The 25,472-nt window shown below is 28.8% G+C and overlaps 1 protein-coding gene and 1 long non-coding RNA gene across 5 annotated transcripts; one reads left to right on the forward strand and one right to left on the reverse strand.

Moving 5' to 3' along the window:
* Positions 1–8,152: 8,152 nt before the first annotated feature.
* Positions 8,153–24,502, reverse strand: LOC136976877 (uncharacterized). Of its 3 annotated transcripts, XM_067272246.1 has the most exons (3): positions 22,242–22,260; positions 21,948–22,138; positions 8,153–10,581 (listed from the first exon to the last, which is right to left on the reverse strand). In XM_067272246.1, the coding sequence occupies exon 3, from the start codon at positions 10,534–10,536 to the stop codon at positions 8,518–8,520; it is 2,019 nt and encodes a 672-aa protein (XP_067128347.1). In that variant the 5' UTR covers positions 10,537–10,581; positions 21,948–22,138; positions 22,242–22,260; the 3' UTR covers positions 8,153–8,517. The 3 variants fall into 3 exon arrangements, with proteins under 3 accessions (XP_067128347.1, XP_067128349.1, XP_067128348.1); XM_067272248.1 differs by lacking the exons at positions 21,948–22,138; positions 22,242–22,260 and adding an exon at positions 24,442–24,502; XM_067272247.1 differs by lacking the exons at positions 21,948–22,138; positions 22,242–22,260 and adding an exon at positions 11,111–11,455.
* Positions 10,931–17,524, forward strand: LOC136976878 (uncharacterized). 2 transcript variants are annotated; one of them, XR_010880995.1, is made up of 3 exons: positions 10,931–11,409; positions 12,457–12,654; positions 17,226–17,524. It is a non-coding gene; the product is annotated as an uncharacterized lncRNA (long non-coding RNA). The 2 variants fall into 2 exon arrangements; XR_010880994.1 differs by having other exon boundaries at positions 12,479–12,654.
* Positions 24,503–25,472: the final 970 nt, after the last annotated feature.

Here is a 25,472-nt window from a genome sequence, read left to right on the forward strand (position 1 = left end):
TCAAGTTGACAATAGTAAATAATTGGTTGTTCAAGTAAGTTTTATTGTATTGAATTTTACTTTGCTTCTTAGTATATCAGCTTGTTGTATTTGTTAATCTAGAAGACGGAAGAGAGGCATCCACATGGACTAATTTCTCAGTATTTAGACTGTAAGTTAATTTTTCACGTTCAATTATTATAGTGTCATTATGTAGTTTGACCAAGGTATTATGTTTGCGTAATTCGTCTAAGTCTTGAATTTTTTGTTAAGCCCATTGATATTTGCATATTCTTTCATTCTTCTAGAAAATTCTGTTGTTTCTTCGGTATAAAGATAGAAAAGATGCGATCACGAATATAATTATTGCCAAGAGTTAGTCTTATAGTTGAGTTTGGTGATTTAGTTAATTGGACTATTTCCAGAATGTCTTCTTCAGCTATATTTTGCAAGTTTAATGAGGTAGTGATGAAATTATGAATTTCTAGTCTAGAAATAGTTTTAGAATTGGAATAATTATATATAATTATATTATTGTGGTGATGATCATTAATTAAAGAGTCCATTCTAAATTGAATACAGTCCTTTTCTGCTTGTAATTTGTCGACCTGTTGTTTTAGGTTATTTATTTGTTTTTCCATTTTTTTTTCTGCTGTTCTTTAGTTTCACGGATGTTTTCATGTATAAGGTCAAGATCTTTTATAATAATCATTTAGCTAAAAAGTTTATCGTTAGAAGTGTTAATCAAGTTGGAGATTTTGTTCCATAGGACTGTTGTAGAGGTGTCTGGTGGATTGTCCGGATTATTAAGTAAAGTAGAAACGAAGTTAGCACTCATAGTCTTTCAGGTGAGTCAACTAAGTTGTGACAAATTCAGGTTAGGATTCTCGTCCTCTGTAAAGTCTTCGTGAGAGTTTTTTTCCGAAGTTAAGTTAAAATTCGTTATTAGCCTGCAGTTCGACGAGATTGGTTGATTTCTTTTGGCTTCCGGTTTAGAACGATTCTCCCCGCTTTGGTGGCGAACGTTGCATTTTTACTGATATTATTATTACCTCTAGTGATATTAGTTAAAATAAATATAAATTTTTTGAACAATTTGAGTTAGTCAGAAGCAATCAACACTTAAACTTTATCAAATAACGAGGTGCTTAGAAAAATCACCAGCAGCCTTGACTGTTGAAACACGCCCCCCATTGACATGGAAATATCTTCTTTCAAATTTTGAAAATTCCTTACAATAATTTTAATCCAATCATATTAAATTTAAATCGTTCAAAATTATGTAAATATAAAAGTAATGTTTAATTAAACATAACGGAGATACCTTCTTGTGAGTAGTCAAACTTCTGCTCTTAAATCAGTGCAACAGAAAGTGTCAAAACGAGCCAAAACAGCAACTGATCACAGATAGGTTCTAGTTGTAATGAAACTAACTTTAATGGAGTTCGCGATATAAGGGAGAACGAAACATTACTATCAACTTCAACACTAAATCTATAATTAATTAACTACTTAATAAGAACTAGTAAGATAGTTTACTCATTTCTCATCATTTGTACAAGGTTATAACAAAAATATACGACTACGTTAAACCGGTAACGTAACTTTAGGACGAGGGAAACTAGGCTAAGCAAGTTATCCTCAAACATCTTGTAAACAATTGTATATATAGAAATAAATCTAATAATAATTTATTAGAAAGTTAAAATTTAATTGAAATTTTTTTTTTGTTCATAATTGACTTGATTATGTCTCTCCAACATGAAATATTCTAATAAGTGTTTTGTGACTTCATAATTTTCAACTTCCTTATGTCATGTATTGCACAGCTATTGTCATCTCCACCCACATAAAAGTATGACGTAATAAACATTAGTAAAATTTGCACGTAGACCAAAAAAAGTGCATATGCGTTTCAATCTATAAATTTTGGTCTATATTACTGACGCTTTTAATATACATAAGACATATTTTAGGCATTTTTACCTGCATATGTATTTACATATATTGTGATTTTAAACGCGTATAAATCCGGTTCTTAGTTATAACAAATGCTGAAACTGCACTATGGTGCATTTCGCACAAATCTACACGATGAATCCTGTTTGTAAACACTTTCTCCAGTGTTTCAGTCAGTATAGCTTTAATACAGTTTTGAGTGTTGGCCTGCAGCTATTGAATCGTAAAAGTAAACAGACACTTTTCTATAGAGTTGTGTTACTTTCTGAACACCCTATTTTCTTGCACAGTAGTTATTTTGAATAATATCAACAAATACATCCTGTTATTAATATGTGTTAGCTTTTAGTTTAAATTCGAAGATTATGTCAATTTGTTCTTTATTTTAATAAAAGTTTTTTTATTTTTAAATAACCTGACCGACATTTTCCGAATTTAGCAAATTCAAAACAAGAATATTGTCTATTGAAGAAAATGTAAATTTCAAATTTTAAATAATATGAAAGTACAGTACATTCCATGTAAAGTAGATAAAAAATATTGTATAATGTAAAAAGTCATTTTGAAAATTTACATTTTTGTTTATTTATTAATGAAATTACACTAATTGTAACTTATAAAATTAGTCATTGGCCAATTCATTCTTATGTCAAGAAGAGTAATTAAATAAATTATTTCTGATAATTTGAGGAACAATTAAAAAAATATATCTAATCTCAGTCCACTGTCATTCTATACCATTTGTGTGTGTATTTGTGTGTTTAAATACAATAAAGCAAAATAAAATAAAAAAATAGATCTCGATTTATGTAATCTAAAACATAAAATTTTATAAAGTAAAACAATAATATAATAAATTTAAGTAGCTTTACTATGTATTTAAATATAATTATCCATTTATAAATTAAACATATCATTGAACTATGAGAAAATGAAAATATTGGCACTTCTTAACTCTATGTATGCTAATACAATTTTATGATGTATTTTATTTATTTATTATTTTTTTTTTATTGTTTACAATGGAAAAATAGAAAAGATTTTCTCATATTTTGTTGAGAAAATTCTAAAAGACTTTAAGAGAAATATTTATTTCGAGATGTTTTAAACGAGATTGTTTTGATTATGTTACTGGAGTAGCATTTGTGTATGAATGTGTGTCTATGACTAATGATTAATTTTAAAAACAATATAATAAAAACTGGAAACAAGAATTAGGGTTTGTTTAAATATGTTTCATAATTTTCCGTTATTCACGAAAGTTTGTTAGATGCCGGGCAACACTGCCTATCATTGCGAAGAATAAAGTGATCTTTGATAAGTTGTACTTGCATTAAGAGGACGGAAATCAAAATCAAATCTGTATGTAGTATGTTTACACTGACTTAGGAAAATAACAAAATAATGCTTTGTGACTTATAAAATAGTCATAAACTGTCAGCCAGAATATTGACAAACTAACTAATTGAAAAATTAATATATTCATATATATATTAATCAATAATTTCTTGCAGCTTACTTGAATTGACGTCGCCGATGTTTAAATTTCAAATTTCATTCATTTTTATGATAAATTTATAAATAAATTTAAATTTACTTCATCAAATATAATCGATTAATCTCTTAATATAAATTCTTTAAAATATATAAAATTCTGGTTTTTTGACACAGTTTACTTTTTTAATAAATTTTATTCGTGATTTCTATCAATAAATTTGGATAGAAGAGTTTTAAAATTGTTAATTAAATAATAAATTATTAGTTTCTTTAATTATTCTTAAACATCTCAACTCATAAGCTAATTAGTAATAGGCATTTAACATATAACATAGGTCAACGAAAGATGAAAAGTATGACAAATGTTTAATCTGACAGATCAAAACTGCGGAGCAGAAAGAGTATCTCAGCATTACAGATCTTGTTTCACTGTATCGAAAATGGGAGAGATATAATAAACCTTGACAGGGGTTTCCTGTTGATATTTCTCCCAAGTTTAATTGTTCACCTTTCCCGGATGGTCGAACAATAACATGTGACAGGAAGAGCTACTTATTGAATTGTAAACAATGTAATTTCTGTTCGAATCATTACTACTATATAAAAGGTTCAGAAACCTGCAAAAGTTGAATGGCACTCGATAAAGTCAATCAACTTTAATTAAAGTGAATTTCCAGAAAAGATATAAATACGTGTATATATACGAGTAAAATTAAATTTTCAAATAAAATATAGTACAAAAAATTGCAATAAAATTATACTTTATTTTAATTTTTTTAAGAGAACAGTAAAGATGCAGTAATTTATGTTCTTGAGAATATAATTACTAGTTACATCTGAAAGTTACAAGTGTTTTTTATTTTTATTTTTATTGCTTTAATTTTTAAACAATTTATTGTTAAACTTCTTTAACGTCACGGTGGTTCTGTTTTCACGAGTCGTTTCTCACACATCCTTACTTAAAGTCGTTTATTAAATGCCGTCTTTCTGGGGATCTTGCTGGCTAACATCAAAAGAACCGGCATTTTTGATGGGAAATACTTGTCTGGTCATAAGGCGTGAAAAAGGTCAGTGATACAGGTTGTCGCACGTTTTTTCCCCTCCTTCTACTCGTCGAGAGGAAACGAATTCGCCCTTTAAAATCAAGATTTGTATACGATTCTAATATCATTACAGAATTTATTATTGATATGTTAATTATCTCATGTGTTCTATCCTTTCCTTTAGAAACCACTAAAAGATGAATCCGTAATTAGCATTACTAATTAAAAATCATATTATGATTCTAACTTATTCATAAAATTAAGTCACAGAAATTACTTATATTAAAAATAAATTATGAGCATGAAAGAAGAGTCAGCGCACAAATATTATAATTAATAAATAATACAGTAATTTCGTAGGTGGCGCTTCGAATATCTTTGTGGAGTCGTGTCTTATAATTCTACTAGTAGCGACATCTGAAAAAAGTTCGCAGCGACACCTAAAAAATTCCAATTGACTGAATAAGTTGAGAAAGTAATCAAATAGCTTTCATACGAATATTTCTAATAGATAACTGCAACTTTATCTAAAAATTTTGAAATGTTTTCTTGCAAGTGATTTGTACACCGAAGTTGAAGAGCTAATCCTTACGCTAATCAATATTTTCATCCTTATTATTATTATTTTTTAATCCTGACGTTTATCTACGTGCAAAGTAACTTATTATATTAATTATTTTATTTTGTATCATTTCCGTTGGACGAACATAATTTCTTATTAATAACAAAGAATCATGAAGTATGAATGAAATGCGACACAAAAACTTTTTATACTTGAATACTAGATAAATTAGAAAAGCGTTTCATTCTTCTGAATGGTCGCTTTAGTTTTCATTCTTAATAATTTTTCACATAAATACAAAGAACAATATTTGAAAATTTAAGGATTTATATATGTTGTCGTATTCGTCAATAGATGGCGATAGATGTCGATAATCATTAATTTCATATTCAATAACGTGATTTACATCTTAATAATCTAATTATTGTTTATTTTAAACATTATTTAAACATTTTATACTGTTTTTTCAGATTTATTATTATTGTTAACGGATATAATTTGCATAAAAATAATATAACTTAGAACTATAAATTTCTTCCGTTAATTTTAAAATATGACTTGGCTTCAGGCAAAACCCTTTTTTTTAACAGCAATTTTTGTTTTGTCTTCCGTTAAGTTTAACTAATTGGAAATTTAATACAGTCAACTTATGTATATAAATATGAATAGATTCTATTTAAAGAGTTATTACTGTTTTAAAATTCTTTAACGTTTACATTAAAATGTAATTCGAGAAGTTTTAAAAATTTTTCTCAGTTTATTCGAATTTAGCCGTAAATACTTGGCTTGGTTTGGAGTTATAGAAAAAAAATTCAGTATATTAATAGGGTTTTCTGCATTTTATCATAATGGGGCGGTAATCTCTTGTGTTTTGTGACATCACTATTGATATATTTAAAATAAATAATTATTCTTATATCTTATTTTCAAATTATATTCGAAAATATAATTAAAATGTAAAGTTTTAATAATAATTCGCCGCGCTTTAATTAAAATGTATTGTAATAAGACAACAAATATTTATTTCTTCTTTCGTGACATAAGCTTATGTTAATTTAGATTATTTGGAACGGAAGGAGATTATTTAAAAAATGAATGCCCTTTGGATGTTTACTGGTACACACACTAATAACAAAATATAGAAATTTTTTATATAGACTTCTGCCCTGTAGGCACGAAGGATTCTTAAATAGAGTCACAACTTAAAAATTATAAGTGTTAGATATCTTTATACTACAGAAAATAATCTTTATAGTTATTCATATAACATACTCATTTATCATAATATAATCATAAATATCTTATGAATGTCTTTTGTATTTTTTTAACAAGGTTTACTCAAATTTTGACTTACAATTAATCTATAATAATAGTAAAACACTAAGCTCTAAAGAAGTCTTTGAGTGTCTGATTATGATCAGAATTGATTAAATTTATCAAGAAAAATTATTACTAAATAAGAATAAACGTACACAATATATTTAAGTTTATTGATTTTTGAAGTTAAGAATTTAAAATTATGTATATTTTAATAAAATAGTTCTAACATAGATCGTATTATTCGAAAATGTATAGAACGTTAAAATAAACAAATATAAGTTATAAATATAAGATGTATTTTATGTTAAATTTTTGTGATAATATTTAACAATGGGGACTCAAACCGGCTATGGTATGATCCTGTCTGCGTGTTAGAAATAAGTTTACCTTCTGTTTCGTATCTAGGCTACTCCCTATTTATTCTCTACTGGTTTATACATCTTGTCGTTCTTTAAAGTACGATCTAATTCGCCAAATACCAAGTAACATGAATCAAAAATATGATACGTAAATTCTGTTGATATTTTCGAAAATAAATTAATATAATAGTTTGAAAATATATCTTACTCTTGCTAGAGATTAGCCTACTTTTTTCTACTCTTGCTGTAAAGCATTACATGATTCAGTAACATTTAGCGAATAGGCCTGTATATGTACTGTATATAGTTAAGTGGATGTTATCTGTAATAGTTTACAATTATGAATGCAATCTACACAATATTCTGATTAAAGTATTAAGCTTAAATCCAGTAATTCACCCTAACTTGGCCTACATATGTGTCATTTCCGTTATAATTCGAAAATATAAAGCGTTATAGATCTTTTACTTATCGTTTCTCTCTTCGTGTAGCGGCCTTACAAATGCATTCATAAGTATGACATTCAATCAAAGCTAACTAAAAATCATTATTAATAAACACAAAGTACGGAACAAAATTAACGAAGTGTGAAGTGTGGGCGTATTGTTTTATACTTTGTAGAATCGGAAATTTGAATATTTAATGAAATTACTGTGCAAATTAAAATTGACGTAACATCTTTTTAAAAATAGAATATTTTCAGTTGAATGATATTAAATTTTTATTAGCTAAACACAGAATACTTTCTAATGTATTTAGCTTATAAAAAGTTTAATAACTTTATGGATTCTCTGTATAATATAATTAAATAGTAACTGTGGAAATAATATAACTGTTGATATTATGCTGTACCAAGTTAGTGCCACATCACACATTCATTTTTATGTATTACTTTCTATTGATATATTGGTGCAATTGTAAGTGTTAAGTTGAAAAGATCGAGATTGATGTCATTTAATAAATTGTTCTGAATAAGTTATAAGGTTCACATGATCTAAAAAACTGACATTGCAGATTACTTAGGTCATAAAATTCATTCGTTTTTTGAATAATATGACCTAAGTAATCTACAGCAATTTCTCAGTTCATGTGAACTATAAAATTTTTATTCATACAGAATTATTGATATGTGACATCGATCATCATTCGCGTAGGATTATCGTAGCATAATCGTAGGAAAAATACATATATTTATATAAAATTATTTACTTTACTATTCATTATCAACAAAGTAACAATTCAAATAAAAAACTTTGGATTCGAGTTTTGTATCACGAATGCTGTTCTTTATCCTCTTGGGCAAAAATTATCTCAATTCGTAATATTAAATCAGTAGACTAAGACAATTTTTTCTTGTTTTTTTTTGTAATGTCACGAATGATATCAACTAAATTTCTCATTTTTTGTAAAATATTGCACACAAAAAAAGCAAAATAATTTTAAAAAACTTTTATTACTGTTGAAACTACAAAAAATATTCATACTTAGACAAACTTGAAGGAAAAAGTATTAAAGTACCATTTTAAATAAAGAAAATTTGGCATATTTACATCAAATGACAGCAAAGAAAAAAAAAATATATATATATAATAATAATAATAATCGCGTATCTATTTACAAAAACAGTAAATGACTTTTACACAGCAAAACATTTTTGAATGCGATCAAAACATAAACATGAATTTCCGAAAAATTAAATAAATTTATAAGCATATGTTGTATGCCTTACATGAGCTCAAAATTTGTCAAATTTACAGTTATTAACACTAATTTTTTATAATATTTTTTGGAAATATTATTACAGATATAAAGTACCGAACCTTTTATTTTGAACATTAGAATTGAGTTTCGCATTGAAAGGTTCGTGAGTAAAAATTAACTTTCGATTTTCCGTGCCTCTGCTTATATCATTTTGTAACAAATTAAATTTGTTGCATTTTTCTACTTGTTTGTCGGTCTCCCAAAATAAATTGGTTAACGATTTTGGTCTTGGTAATTTCCTAGCTGTATTCTGATTGTTCGTCTCCACTCCTCCTCCTCCTCCTCCTGATGATGCTTGACCGCCGGAATTACTCGATTCTAAAGTACTAAAATCTAAAGCTAAATTGTTCAGCGATTTATAACGTATATTAAACAATGGAGAAGTAGTTAAAGATTTATTATTATTATTTTTATAAGTTTTATTTGACCTAGATTGTTTCTGAAAAAGGAAATCTTTTGCGGATCCCTTGTTATGCTTGGATAAACGCGATTTCTGTTGAAATCTGTGTTGAGCTATGTTTTTATTATTGATCGTTTTGTTATTTTGGTATTTCTGAACATAAATTTTACCTATGCTGTTTGATCTAAATGGATTTTTAACTATATCTTGATCACTTTTTCTTCTTATTTTCTCATAAATATGCTCCTGTTTGCCATCTTCGATGCTAGCTTTGTTGATAATGCTTACGGTTATTTTTTGGGTAGAAATTGTGCTATCACTAGTTGACACTTTCCTAGCCGGAATGGTTTCTATTGGAGGTGGTTCGGGTTTATCTGGTACATCCGATGTAGAATTGACTACTGTCGTGAATTCTTCGTCAGGATATTCGTTTTTTATCTTATCTGGAAGGGGACAAAACCCTCGAATGTAATCATATATTTGATCAATCTCCACATAGCGCTGATCTTCGGAATCTAATCCCTCTCTGTTATATAAAATTCCTGGGGATGAGGAACGTCTTTCTGTATTTGTAGGCTTGTTAGTACCTTCAGGATCCGATATGCTACGTTGAATGTAGTGATTATTGTAATGGTTATTTTTGTGCTTTCTATAATATACATATGGATTTGAAGATTTCTCTTTTCGAGAATCTTTACTCGATGGCACATCGAACAACTGAATCCTATCAGACAGTTCGTTAATAATTCTTTCGCATTTTTCAACTAGGCTTGTGTATTCTGGAAGTTTTACTAATCCCTCAACATTTTTGGGTGCTTGAACTTTCAAGTGAGCTGAAGGAGGAAGAGTGATAGCAATCTGTTCTTTCATAAGGGGTAACGCGACAATAGTTTCTTCTTCAAATAGGGAATAAAGACGCATTTCAGGTAGAAAATGCGAAGTATTTCTTAAACCAACGGGTGGTTTGCCGCTCACAAGCCTCACCATAATAGGGAACCTTTTAGAAATTAACGTTTTGACACTATGTACGCCGGATATATTTTCTTCGCCAGCAATTGGACTAAATTTACCTCTTTGATCCACACTTAAATATATAGTTTCGCCTCTAGAAGTGAAACACCTTAAATATCTACCAGAAGCTTTTCCTCTAGGAGATGCTACAACTTCACTGACAAGAACTAATGTCTCTCCAACTTGTATTGTTTTCATTTTGTCTGTAACAGCTTCAGGATCATCAGTTTTGCATACAAAAGCCTTTATACTCTCGCGAACTAAACATATCTCCGGAAACTTCTTGACTAATTCGGAAACGGTGTCGATGCACCGAACACAACGTCCGTCTTCGGATAGGATTTCAAACCACCCCTCGTATGTGTCGGGTATTGCTAATTTTGGTCCGTGCGTTACAGGTTTTCTTCCATCTTTAAACTTAACGCACTGGGCGGCTATTTTTAGTCTTTTTCCTGCTGATGCTAACAATACTACATTATTTAGAGACGGAGATGGTAGACTCGGTACTCCTAGATTCTGATATTGTCCCTTGATAATTTTGGCAACTTGGGGTAGACGAAATTTTTGAGTGAACTCTTTGAGATAATATCCTTCGTCTCCCCATCTAACTGCTGATAAATAGGTACTAGAATCACTCGTAGACATGGCACTCCAATATTCTCTCCGATCAGAAACAATCCATTTGTTAGGCTAAAAAATAAATAAATAAAAATTATTAGATTTTGTGAAAAACTAAAATACAATTTATAAACAATAATTAATAGAAAAATAACAGTATAAAACATATATTCGAATAATTTATAAAATCGTTAAAGAATGATTAATTTATTTCCTGCATACAATTCGAACCCAGGTTTTTTATACTCGTACTGATTGCACCATGATTAACATAACTTTTTCAAATGTATACAGGTATCTGTTAATTAACTATCTATACTATAGAAAATTTCTTAAGCAAGCAGTAAAAACATATAATAAAAACAAGGAGAGAGTGGATGTGTGTGCGTAACTTTAGATTATTACAAATTTTGTGGGCAAAATATTTTTATTTTCTTTCTGAAATATTTGGATATTTATATTTTCAAATACTTTAGATTATAAATAATAATAATAATAATAATAATAATGACAATAATAATAATATAATAAATAATAATCACTTCTTTGTTATATTTTTTATGCAAATTAACGGGAAAAAGAATTGAAAACGCATTGTTACATTTGAACTGGATTCAAAACGAACAAATTAATGATTAGTAAGTTTCTTCATCCAAGAATAACTATTTCCTGTTTAATCTATTGACGTATTGCTGCCAGAGAATCAAGTTCTAGCATTCAACTTCGAGCGTACAAGGATGACAAGTTAAAAACAAGACCAACCACTTCGGAAACTTCATGCCTCTAGCTGTGTCAGTTCGAAGAGTTTACTCAAAGGACAAAGGATCCCATGTATATTATACTCACCAAATATTGAATAATTTCAATACATATAGTCACTTAAAGCTACACTATCAACAGGTACTTTCACTGCCCTACCGAATTAAAAACATTTAAAAAAATAATTTTGAAAACTAAAATCAAGAAAATCCATTAAAGATCAGCTTTGAGAATCTAAAAATTAATGTAAATTAAATTAATTTTAAGTATGAAAAAAGCAAATTATTTGGGTCTAGTGATGAATAAACACACACAAAAAAAATATTCTTTGAAATAATTTTAGCTTAAAATGTAGTGTCTCCTATCTATATGAGGTAGGACAGGTGCAAAAAAATGAGATCCTCTTTTGTGATAAAATAACCTCAATTCTTGTTTTAGCAAACAGCTATGTATAAGGTTTGCAGGACACGCTTGCAGCAACGTTGATACTATTTAAAAAAATTAAAATGGGTAGAATTAATAAACAACTTATTTACCAACGAATTAAAGTAAACAAAAAGTAAAGCAGTCAATTAATTTTAAAGATCCCATTTTTATTTATGAAATTTAAACTAAAAATATCGAGTTTGAAGTTGGATGCAATTCAAAAAAGAGTAAGGTAAATAAAAGAGGTAAATAAAAGAGGAGTTAAGGTAAATAAAAGAGCAAAAACATTAGGAAGCTTATTAGACAAATTAATTTTTATTCTAAGAATTAAAATAAATGATATAAAAGCAGTCACTTTTATATAAATAATTCTAATTAAATTAAGAAAATGAATGCAAAAGTTGAATTTTTTTTTTTAAATTTAAACTTATTAAACTAATATAATACTTTATATTTTATTTCTATTTATTAACTTGCTTATTTTACTTTTTAAATTTAATTTATACCTTTTTTTTCGTATTTTTGAATCAAAACCAATATAAAATTTGATTTTTGTTCATTTTAATTAAAAGTATTCAGTCATTTTTTTAAAAATTTTACATAATATAAAAAGGGAAACTAATTTGACTTTTTAAAATTTAAATGTTAAATTTAAACATCCACAACGTTTCTCATCGCTTGTAAAAATAAGTTTAAATATAATTTTAGCAGCTGATTACAAGTAAAAAAAGACTCCCTGCTGATATTATATTAATTTCCCAGAAGAGTCTTTTGTTCGGCACAGGAAACAGTATATCGGGCTTGTTTGAACACTCGACAGAACAAAGAAGAGAAAAGCAATCTTTTCTGTTCATGCAGAAATCGAACAGAAGAAAATGATTTCGTATGGTTCCACTTCAGTTAAATGATTTTTAATTTTGCAACAAAATGGACACAGTTTGCATTCGGAAGTTACAATAGGTTAGTAAAGCAACAATATATTTTCCTATTTTCTTTTTTAATTTTTAAAAAACCGAACAAAGACAATTTAAAAAAAAACAAATAAAAAATGAGAGGACAATAGTCTCGAAGCTTCAACATATGTCTCCATGTCTAATGACCGATGTGGTGTGTCCAACTGATATTATATCGAGGGTCGTTGGCATTCATTAGAATTACAAACAAGTCTCTCCGTAATTACCATTCATTGAATCAACGATTGGTATCCTCTAGTTTAGAATTCATTTGGATCAAATCGTGTCTACTCGTATAATACATTTCTGTATCTGTTAACGTTATTAAGTGTCGTTAAAAGTGAACAAAATGAAGTGTTTCGCGACTTTTATATCTATTTTTAAAGCAAAAAAATAAAAAAAAAAGAAACATAAATTCACAGCTCCGACGTTCGACAACGAAGTACTCAATACCTAGTCTAGAGGCCCAGTGATGGGATTTGGCCGCTTATACAAAAAAAGGGTCGTAAAATGACTACGCGTAAGCATAACTCGGTAGAAGGCCACTTCTCATAATAATTCTAGCAGCTACTCGGAACCGTTCAAGGCTTCATTTCTCACCTGTTTTCTATTCACCTTGAAAGAAAAAATCTATCTACAAATACTTCTTACATCATTTCTTATAAAATCAAATATGCTTAATTACCTTACAATGCCAAAATTATTTAGTTAGATTTGTTTTGCTTTAAGACTTACAGGCAAAGTTTTGTGCTAAGTTAAAACTTTAAGACGTTTTTCTAGACCGAATAAATTGCCATATAAAATTAAATTTGTTGCTGAAAATCGCTTTAAAAATTTTCAGTTAAAATAGTTTGTGTCATATGTATTATTTTTCATAGTTCATTCCCATGCATCTACTTTTATGCGCTATGCACAGATTATATTCTTATTTATTAAACAATGTTATACTTTATGCATTTCAAAACTGCTGACATATTCATATTTTATCCAACTTTTTATAATTTCTTAAATAATTATTTCGACTATAGGCCTATAATTTCTGTACTCAATTAGGTAATCTCTTTCTTGTGGTCCCATATTTTATTTTAGAAGATTAAAAAAAAAACTGAATTATTTATTATAACTTAAAAAATATTTCAAAATAAAAAAATGATATATGATTATGAAATGCTAAAAAGCATAAATGCACGTGATCCATAACAATTTGAGGTAAATTACAGGAACATCATTTATCTAAATTCAAAACCATTACGCGAAAATATCATTCGCAATATCTTCGCGAAATAGTCCAAGTTTATAGCGCAATATTTAATAAATTACGTTTTATAACGTAATATTTATACATTTTAATGAATCAAAAATATATAGAGATATAGATAATTCATTAATCTTTTGAAACGTAACTTGCGCTCAACTTATTTTCGCGCACGATAACGCTTCGATATTACCGAGTTATTCGTAAAATTAGAAAAAATTGGGCAAACATAACTTATTATATAGTTCATTGTAAGAGAATAAGCATTTAAAATAGTATGAAAAAAAGACGAGAGTCGATATCCTGTTAATGGCAAGTTATACAGATGTACTTCAGAATCGATAACGAAAATGCCAAACTTCTTTAAGCTGTAAATAAATATCTATCGTAAAAGAAACAAGAAAAGAAGTTAATGAAAGCTACGTCATTAAAGTGTAACATCCCCAAACGAACAGAACTTTTTGTTTTTTTTTTTCTTCTTTCAAAGTTTTTAACCAATGGCAATGGGTGGTATCTAAGGTAATTGACTACTCGTAATACCAGTTTCTATCTAGCACGATTTCGGTACAGATAGGCGCGTACAAAATATTTCTTTATTTCTTCCATTAGGTATTCACAAATTTCAAAATATGTCAAAAATATTAATAAGAAATATACCGTATATTTTGACCTTATTTCCTCCGGTTAGACGAGTTCGAGTCGTTTTATAAATAAACGATCGACGATTGTACTTTGATCGATGCTCGTTGCTCGTAAAGAAGTAAGCTTTTATTGTTTAAATGAATAAGGAGAATAAAATATTGTGAGAAAATATTGTTTTACATAAATTTATTTTCAGGTTATTACGTATTGAAGCTACTAGGATGAAAGTTTATTTATTACTTTATTTTTCCCCTTATTTCTGCGTGATTTGAAATAAAAACAAAAAAAAAAAAACCTTTCTTTTACTAAACATATTAATTTAGTAAAGAGATTTTGTTCAAAATTTAGTCTTAATGTTTTTAATTTAGGGTTTTAACTTCATAAACTTATAAAATCAAGGTGCTACTGAAATTCTAACTCTGAGTCTTTCTCTATTCAAATTCAAAATAAATTTTCTATCGGGAATTTATTCTATTCCTTTATTTTCTTTTTTTTGGTATAGTTTCTATTGAAGAGCATCCAAAAAATTGGGGTAAATCTTATTGATTCTTTAGTAACCTACAATGTGCCCGAAAAAGCTTTGTTTAGGTCAACATTAATCGACTATTGTTACTTAATACGAAAAGGAAAGTAATTGAAAATAAATGAAATTAAAATATAAAAAATAAATTTAACTAGATTTTTTATATTTATCTGTAATAATATATCACATTTTATTATTAAATTTATTTTTTTTGTCAAGCAGTGTATTAATTTTTCTAATACACTGCTTGACAAAAAAAATATTTTTCGGTACGGAAATTTCAATAAATAGCCAAAATTTTAATTATAATGTTGAGCAAAAATGTTCTAATATAATTTAGATCTATATAAATGCAGAAAAAGAACTTCAATGGCTATCACCTTCAAAATATTAGGGGTGTTACAGGTCCTTTCATTAAGATTCGTATTTTTATATTAAATATGTCGAATGAACAAAAATAAGTATAATTTATTAATAATTCTAACTTATTATTTTTTTTTTATATAAATTTAGAAAGGTCACAACCATTTCCAATGAATTTTTCGACCATCCACATTATGTCATCTTAATACAATAGTGTTGTATAGGACAGAGGTTCCAAAACTATTGAAATCTGTAGATCCATATATTTATTTATTTATGCGTGCATATGTTTATGCATCAGTATATAAGTTTGAAAACTGGGTTTTCTGAAAATAAAATTAAAAGTTTTGTCTGTGAAACAATTCAATTTTATTCAATATATTTCCAGGAAAATAAACGCATATTACTAGATGCTTTCTAAACGCTTTGTAGATTCTCTTGGAACTGATCAACGGACTCTCAGGGGTCCTCTGGTCCCAGTTGGAGAACGCTTGTATAGAGAGATTATTGTTTGAATTTCTAATAAAGATCCTTGTCAATAGCAAGATTAAATATGTAATAATTTGTCATTTTTTATTTCGGCATGATGTATACAGAATGCTCTGATAAAACTTATCGATTATTTAATCATATTAAAATTTTATATATATATATATATATATTTTTTTTTTTGATAGCAGTTAAATTATATCTTCGTGTCAGAATGCGACATTTTTCTATGCTGAGGTCAGAGAATTTATTTGGATGATTAAATTTTTACAGATAAATAATAATTTTTTAATATAAAATTGATATTTTTCAATGATATGATTAAGAAAATTTCTTAATAATTCTAATTATCCATTTTCCATAATTCTTTATATCTTTCAATGTGAATTTTAAATATTTTTTAGTGATTTAACTTAATTTCTGGTTTTTTTTACAATCTTTTGAAATAACGTTTTCGATCAATACATTCCTACAAGAAAAATTAATAATAAAATTATATGCTCGTTTATGCATAAGGTTAAGATTTATTGTGGTTTAGTTAAGAGAGAAACTAGATATTTAGCATATCGAGAGAAATGCTCCATAGCCTAATTGTAGGGACCGCATTATCGGTATGGGTCACGATGTGGGATGAGACTACTAAAGCTGCTATGTGGGAAGGAGCCGAGCACGAACGCCATTACAAACATCACGGGCTTTAAAACTAAAATGGGAGTCGGGTCGCGACCTCGGCTTTCAGATTCGTATCTCCTCTAGTAACGTCCTCTATTGCTTTACCGTCTTTACAGCCTAACCTATTAATAGGTGTACGATTTACACTGCTGTTGGGTCGGTCACGATTTTTCATCGACTTTCTGTTAAATTAGCCGGGACGAGTCATTATCTAATGCACGCGCCTCCGAGGAATAAAACACCTACAACCAATAGTAAGACATCTATCTCCTATAATTTCCGGAATTGTAGGTTCCAGACTAGGTTTTAAATTATGTAATTCGATATTTAATACATTTTCCCTAACTTCTTTAACAGGAATTTTAACAGCTTATTCGATTTCTAGAGTATAGTTTTACTTAGAATGCCAGGCATTAGATTTAAAGTATGGTAACGATATTATTCTCGACCCACACGCCATTTTTAAAACATTAAAGAACGGATCTGGGAACTTACTTTGGATATTTAATGTGTCAACGAATTAATTTAGTAACTCCACCCCGTTTTTAATCGTTCCACTTCCTTATTCAAAACCTGTTCGATATGGCCAATATCTTCTTATAACTTTTTATAATAATAGAACTTTTATTTATAGTTTCAATATACATCCCTCCAAGGACGTAAACATTTGCACCCGTTTTAGCGATCCATATTGCTTACAAGTGCATGAAGTATGAAGAAAAAATGCCATACAGATTATTTATTATTGATGAAATTGATTTAGATTCGAGAAATACAAACAAAAAATGTGGAATTAAACAAAAAATTCAAATGATTGCATTAAAATCTGTGCCATGTGTACAGTTTAATTGCGTATTGTTAATCCGTATAATAAAGTTCACTGCACTTATTGATATGTAGGGAGAGTAACAGTGAGTTGATGAATTATAATAATTTTTATATATTATATTGAACATAAAAATTAATTTTATCACTCTCTTAATATTGCATTAATTATAACAAGATAGAATCGCACTAAAACTAATTAAATTACGATTCAGAGTCTTCAAAATATATATTTGAATCATAAACTCAACATTTAAAAAAAATAAAAACGAGAATCATAAAACAACAAATAAAAGAATAGATTCTACGATAACTTATTGAGAAATTACACAAATTATTATTATTTATTGTAAATATCTTTCATATATTTGAATTTATCAGTAATAAACATATTTTACTAGAATAGTCAGTAAAAAGTTGTTTAATTAACACTTGGTAAAAGTTGTTCCTTACAACTATTCTGTAAAAAATCTCAATTAATTAACTTTTTAAAAATACTTTATCATTTTAGAATTAAAATAACAATTACAATATTTTAGAAAGAAAGAATAACGAATAAAATTTACATAACTTTAATGTAATGGTCAGTGATTCAATTTTTTTTTATAAGTTTGCTTCTCTGAAAAAATTAATAATTTCCTCTAGGTCAGTATTATATTAACTATATGAATCAGTAAACTCGTCCTCTGATCTTTGTACATTTTTTCCTTCAATTTTTAGAAAAACATTCCATAAGATAGACTATACTCCTTTAACGCACCAATGAAACCACAAAATCTATGTAACTCATAATGTGATGACCTCCACCGTCAAACGCCAGAATGACCTCTTTATCGCTCTGCTAAACAGGAGAAAGTATCAAAAAGTGTATACATCGCTCGAATAATTATCAGTGAGAGAAATTGCAACCATATTCCTTTTTTATCATTTTCCTTTCGTTTGCTGATTATACATATTGCGTTTTTTCCCCCTTTACTTTTATATATATTTTTTGATAATTTAATTACTTTGTTAGTGCAATAAAACTTTAAAAGATAATAATAAATAAACTGTAAGTGATTTTAATTCTCATAAATTGGGAATAGTGAATAAATTTAGCCTTAGCGATCCTTTAGAAATATAGAGAGCAACAAAGAAAATTATACTAAAATCTATTTTTCCCATTTTAATAATAGGGATGATTATGAGTAATACTATTATACAAATTTTATCAGATTTTATGCTCGATTTATTGTTAGAATTAATGAAAATTTCGACTTTGCACGCTTTCAATAGAATTGACCCATGCTTGGCTCGAAAATATGCCATAAAACACAATAGTGTTACATAAGCGCTTCGTTCTCTATCGACATGGTTATTAGGTTGCAATTATCAGATGTATCGAATTTTTCAATACAATTTAGTCACGTTAGCTTCCTGGAATGAATTAAGATGAAAAATAGACATAAGAAATAATCGGTTTTAATTTAGTCGATAATAAAGGTATGAAATATGCTTATGGAGCATGAAATGAATTATTTGCATATAAATGCGCATTTCAAATTTTATTATAGTACATTGTGAAATTTTTTCCCGTTTTTTTTTTTTTTTTTTTTTTGTACAACCGATAGGAAAAAGCTGTGATTGACACCACAAATTGAATAGCTCTGAGCCAAGCTATCTAACTCTTAAAATTAAGAAAAAGAACTTGAGTTAATGATACTCATTAATAGATAATAGACAAAACTATTTGTTTAAATATAAGATACGTCTATACAATATAAACGATAAGTGCTTTGGATAACGTTACTATCATTCATGTATACTACTTGTTGCAATGCTTTCCTGTAACTATATTTCTCAGTTAAAATAAACTATGAGTTCAAATACGATATTAAACAACTTGCAAGTTATGTTTATGTGTGGGAATTAAAGCTTAATTTCAGTTTTAAAGTTGAGTAAAAGACACTAAATTTGATGTTTTCTTGTTTTTAAAAATGAATACTGTGCTTAAAAGTTAACCTAGGACCTTAAATATAACTACCTGTATCTATATTTCACGAATAGTTAATTTAACAGAAAAAAAACATTAATATTTACTTTACATAAATAAAAATAATATATTTTTTGAAGATTTTAATTTCACAACTTAAAACTTACGCATCATTTTCCCCTTCATCAGCCATTTTTACATAAAATATATTTAAAATTGCTTTACTTTTTAAAAAAGTTTGATTAATATGTTTTAAAGTCAATCTTGAGATTTCTGACAAAGAAATAAAATCCACTTATGTAGATCAGTAAACGTTAAAGGTATTGAATTATAATTACGGCCGTAATATCAAATTCCATATATTCAATTGAAAAAAATAAAAATAAACCAGTCGAAAGTCATCTTTAACTAATTTACATAGCTTTAATATAAGAATCTATGCGAATGAGAAAGTTTCTTTGTGAAAAACGAGAACATTTTATAGATGCCCGAGGGATATCATTCTTTTCACCAATGCCAGATCCAGCTAAACGAGAATGTTGAATCTCGTTCGTATCTTTGAATTTAAGCTTATTCTGTGCATTGAATGCGAAACTAATTTTGAATTTTCTAAAATTATATGATTAGAATTTTCAAGATCTAATTCTAAAAACATTCTATTTATTACTAGAGAGTTCCAAGAAAATATTTTCATCCATATTTCATACTGGCATTATCCTCGTGCAAAAAATTAATTGCACTTTCTATATACTTATTTTTTGCATTGATAATTGTATAAATATATATTTAAACGTCTTAATTATGATAAAGTATTGTATCAAGAGATATCACCTGATATTTTGATGGGTCAGAAAATTAATGGTATATAAAAAAGAAGAGTAACACATTAATAGGTTATTGAAGCCATTAAATGGAGAGAGAAGGGAAAATGGAATGGCCAATTCTATCAGTAACTTTACCGAGAAGATGGGTGTATTTAAATGGTGACGTGACCTATTTACGAGAGAGAATTTTACGTCCTACAAAAACTGGACGACATATACTAGACAGGAAACGCCTGGGTTTGACTTCCCGTCACGTGTTTTACCGACGTAAAAGTCTCGTCAGATCGAATCTGTTAGAATAGTGTCCTTCGTGTTGTGTCCTTCTCGTTCTGTTTGTCTGTTATTTGGGTCGGAAAAGAGTCGATTGTGCTCGACTTCAATCCATCAGTTATTCTTTAAGAGAGGAGGAGCAGGTTTCATACTATTAATCTACTTCGAAACTAACGAAAGCCTAACAACAAAATTCGATTTCTTCTATCAAAAGAAGAGTTTCTAAATTTATAAAATAGAGGTCAACGGTAGAGAAAGCAGGAAAAGGAACCGTAGAAAACCAGTCTACGTTCTAGAAGTTCCCCAAACCCGCCATCCTGAATCCAAACGAGAAATGTCTGCTCAAAACTTACGAAAGAGAAAATTTAAAATGATATATTAAAATATATAATTAAAGATGCAAAATTTTTAAATTTTCACTTCGAGTTTATTTTACGGCAATAATCACCATAACGTCAAGGAAAACGTCATCTCCCAATTTTTTTTTTTTTTTTTAAATCTCCAGAAATAATTCCACATATCCAACTTGATCTACCAAGCGTGTTTCCCCGAGGCCCAAACGGGCTGCAGGCGAAACATTGCTTAGAAATGGAACAAGAAAATTTTTGTCTGCTTATTTTTATTCCTTTTTATATAGAATCAAGTTGGCTAAAAGCGTACCGACCGTTAATATGTCTGCTTGTTTAGCAGCTCACCTCCGCAGGAAACAGGTGAACAATTTATATCTAGCGAAGGGAGCAAGGACTACAATATAGAGACTAAAATATTCATATCGAGACAAAAAAATGGTTGCGAAATTAATGTAAAATATATCATAAAATTCAGTGTAAGTGATGTATGATAAAGCCCGAAAAATTCATTGTATTCGAAAAAGTTTTGAAAAATTAATGCTGGAAAAGAAAGAACAAAGAATAAATCGGACTAGAATTTAACATAAATCACCTTTAAAAAAGTATTATAAAGAGGCGATTTATAAAAAAGGAACAAAAGTGAGCACGAATTAAGTTTAAATTGTAAATCTAACAAAAATTAAGATAAAAATATAACAAATTTATATAAATACTCTATAAATTAGATATGACAAAGTAACCAACTAAAAAATTAATTTAAACGTTTAATATATTGTAAATCAAGGAACAAAAACTCCTAAAAATAATAATTAAAAAAATTTAAAAGAAGCAATAACTAAAAACAGAAGCAAAAATCAAGACCGTGTAAAGAAGTTTAAATAAACGAAAAATAAATTTATAAAGTATATGTTATACAAACCGAAATAAGTGAAAGCTTTATTCAAAGTAAAATATATGGATAAAGCGAACAGCTGCTACATACAACAAATGAGAAAAATCCTGGATTACCTATACAAACGGCATTTCACATCTGTCGTATGACTCGACAGTCGGATACAATTATGAAAAAAAAGGTCCCGGTATCGAGGGGGAAGGATTTATGATGGGAGACTTACTTGAATGAGTGGTTAATCCCGAAAGGAGTCAGTCACACAAAGCTCTTCCCGTCTGTGGTGGTGCCAGAAAAGCGGTCGTCCGCTCTCCACCACGTCTAAACAACGACTGACTGCCCGACAGGGAAATCGGAGGTCGCTACCCTTATCCTACTCCCTCCGCGTGTCATCTCTAATACCGGAATAGCTTGTTTCTGCGGATGCGAACAACCAGATTATTTCGTTGCCTTTTCCACTTGCACTTTTTATCTTACAACTATTTAAATACCCGCTTTCTATAGTAACGGGAATACTTACTTTCTTTATCCCCTTCCACCGACTCGAATTCTTTAACTTATCTTGTCTAAGAAGCTCTAAAACTTAGCTTTCTGCATTATATGATAAAATATTTTTGTTCTCATCTATTTATCTATAATTATATAAGTTTAAAATTGTTTTTGTAAGACTTAAACTCTTTGGAATCCGGTCGACCGAGACTTTCTAGTCTGCCGGCCAAACCGAATTCATTTGGCGCCATCTGCCGATTTGAAATGGTATTACTAAATTTGCATTTTTAATCAAAAATACATTAGTAAGTAAACTTAATTCAATAGGTGACGGGACGATTTAGATGCCGAATGGTAGATAATGTCGCGCATCTACACCTATATACAGTATACAGATCGACTCAATAAAATTATTAAAGGCCAAATAAATGAATCAGTTCTAGACATATAAAAGCTGCTGAAAGAATTTTGAAAATGTTTTTATTGTCATTATGTTTTGAATATTTTAATATAAAGACTAATTCCATCGGTAATAAAGTCAAATGTCATGAGAAATGTCTCAAAACTTTCGTGAAATTCTTAAATATATACATGTTTTACATAGACCTACATATGTACTAAGTTCATAATCATTATTTATATTAATATCACTTATATTCATTTTTATTTAAATTTAATTATAACAATGTATGAATATTACAATAAAAATTTTAATATTTTTACCAAAAATGAAATAAATTTTTTAAAATATAGGTTATTTTAACAAATAATAAGTAAATATTTTTGATTACTTTGTATAAAGAGCACTTTTATTGTGTACGATCTTTCGAACAGATATAATCAATTTAATGAAAATAAATAAATAAATAACTATCCGTTCCATAAAAATATTATTATTTCATACAAAAACTATGAAAATAAATTAGTTCCGGATTAATATTGCGCTTCGCATTTCTATCATTGTATCTATATTGCATAAACATAATTTTATAAGCAATTTTATATATATGCATGTTAAGAAGGATCAAAAATTTTAAACTTACAAAGTTTATCTTTTTGTATGGAATTTATGTCTTTTCGTTATTATTTATTAAACATATCGTTAATCCAAGATTATAACAAATACATTCTTCGCGTCATTCATATATTCAAGTAAGACTATGCAGAAGAGGAACCGAGTCAGAAGTATTTTGAAGTTAGGAGGGTTAGTTTATTGAATTTGATTTTTCCGAGTCGCGACCTATGAACTTATCCTCCTCTACGTTATAAAACAGGATTAATCCGATGGGCACGGCTCCGTGTTTCCATCCACCCCCGGGGTCGTCATCCGTTTTCTTTGACCCCGAGTAACACGTCCTTGAACGATGGACTAACCACCAAATGTCTCTTTTAGCAGTCGGCCGCCTGTGCCCGCTTGGATCGGGAAATAGCCAATTTCTATATAAAAATACATATATAATAAACCTATTAAAACATGTATCGATAACATTAAAAAAAGATACACTTCCGGAAATGCATTTATATGTCATAGCCGGATGCGAAAATAATGATTAACAATTTTCTCCCCGTGAATTCTTTTGCCATTGACACCCGGTTCCGGACACCAAATCGAAAGTTCGTCAAACTTTTCAGAAAAAGTCAATAGACCGAATAGGATTCTGAATATTTTTCGAAAAGATGAAAATTAAACAGGCGCCATTCGTTTAAAAATGCGATTTCTTTCCATAGAAAACATCGTTTCGCCTCACGAAATCTATTAGGGTCGTTAAGGACGGTGAGAGTTTTTTACTTTTATACTTTTTATCTCCTGGATGTAGGTTAATCTTCCTTTAAACATAGATTTATACATTTAAAAAAATGCTTCCTGTATGCCAAAAATTCATAAGAATCAATAGCTCAATTTACATAAATACAACTTGAATTAAAATTTCGCGAATTTCTTAAACATAAATTTTCCTTAACACTATTCAGGATAGTACTAAGTTAAGTAAATAAGAAAAAAATCTTAACTAATCTTCAATTATTAAGATTAACTTCCAAAATGTAATGCTTTTTGTAGCATAGTGATTGCCTATCGAATTGTATTTCTCTTAAATCTTTTTTAAAATTTTAGTTATTAGATAACCCAATAATTTAAAAATATAAAAGATTAAACCTAAAATGATGCAGTAAAACATCTAATTTTCGACCTCGTCCAAACTGAACAATAAAGGGAACAACCATTACCGTACGTCTTAATGGAGCGTTTATCTGGCAAATTCTTTCGATAATCCTAGGAGTTCGATGGAAAAACACTACCGTATTACACCGAGCGTCACGCGAAATTAGTCACGAGCCGAGAGATTCTGACCCCTCCACCCGATCGAGGGTCAATGGCAACCATTTCGGAACGAAACATTGTCTCTATCGACGAGAAAATGACGCCATCATGACTAAGCCATGGCACGAAAGATGTCGTGCAGTGAAATCAGATTCAGGCGCATTGAAGCTAACATAGCTTCGAGCTATATTTAAAGTGATTGTCTATCGAATTTACTTTCATTTTTCGTTGATATTTTAAATTTTTTATCGTATAATAATATAATAAATAAAAAAAATCGTACTTCTTAGATTTTAAAACTTTGTGTTTGAATAATTACTTTTATTTTAATGTAAAAAATAATCTAAAATTTATATTATCTTTGTAATATATAGACGTAATATATGCCGGCCGGATGTCTTAGGCCAGGGATGGCGAACCTATGGCACGCGTGCCTAAAGTGGCACGTCGGGAGAAATCATCTGGCACGTAACGTATCATACGGTTTTGGTTTATCACCTGTTTTTTTTTATCATCCTTTAGGTTTAAGACTTGATCAACCTTACTCAATCAACTTTTTTACATTTATTCTAATTAAAGCATATTCACTTCATTTCTTTGAATATCGTTATTCGAAGTCTAAAACTTTGGCAATCATAAACTTTTTTAAAGATAAGTATGGTTCCTATATAGCACGAGGATTCAAACTTTTCGCCAATCTTGGCCTAGGCAGTAAGGCGTCAACATATCGTTGGATCCGGATTTAAATCCCTGGCAGGTCAGAAAACACCAGGAATTTTCTGGAGTCCCGTATATGTAAGGCCCCGTCCCTCACCACCCAGTCGCCCCTTTGTCGATTTAGCCGAATATACGATGGGCTTAAAAAAATCTCTCTTAGTTCCCACAGGGCACAGAGTTATATTAGTATATATGTAACGGAATACAGTACTGTAGTATCTTCTT

Source organism: Centruroides vittatus, unplaced genomic scaffold (assembly GCF_030686945.1).
Source record: "Centruroides vittatus isolate TY-2023 unplaced genomic scaffold, ASM3068694v2 contig_426, whole genome shotgun sequence".
In the NCBI taxonomy this organism is placed as follows: domain Eukaryota; kingdom Metazoa; phylum Arthropoda; class Arachnida; order Scorpiones; family Buthidae; genus Centruroides; species Centruroides vittatus.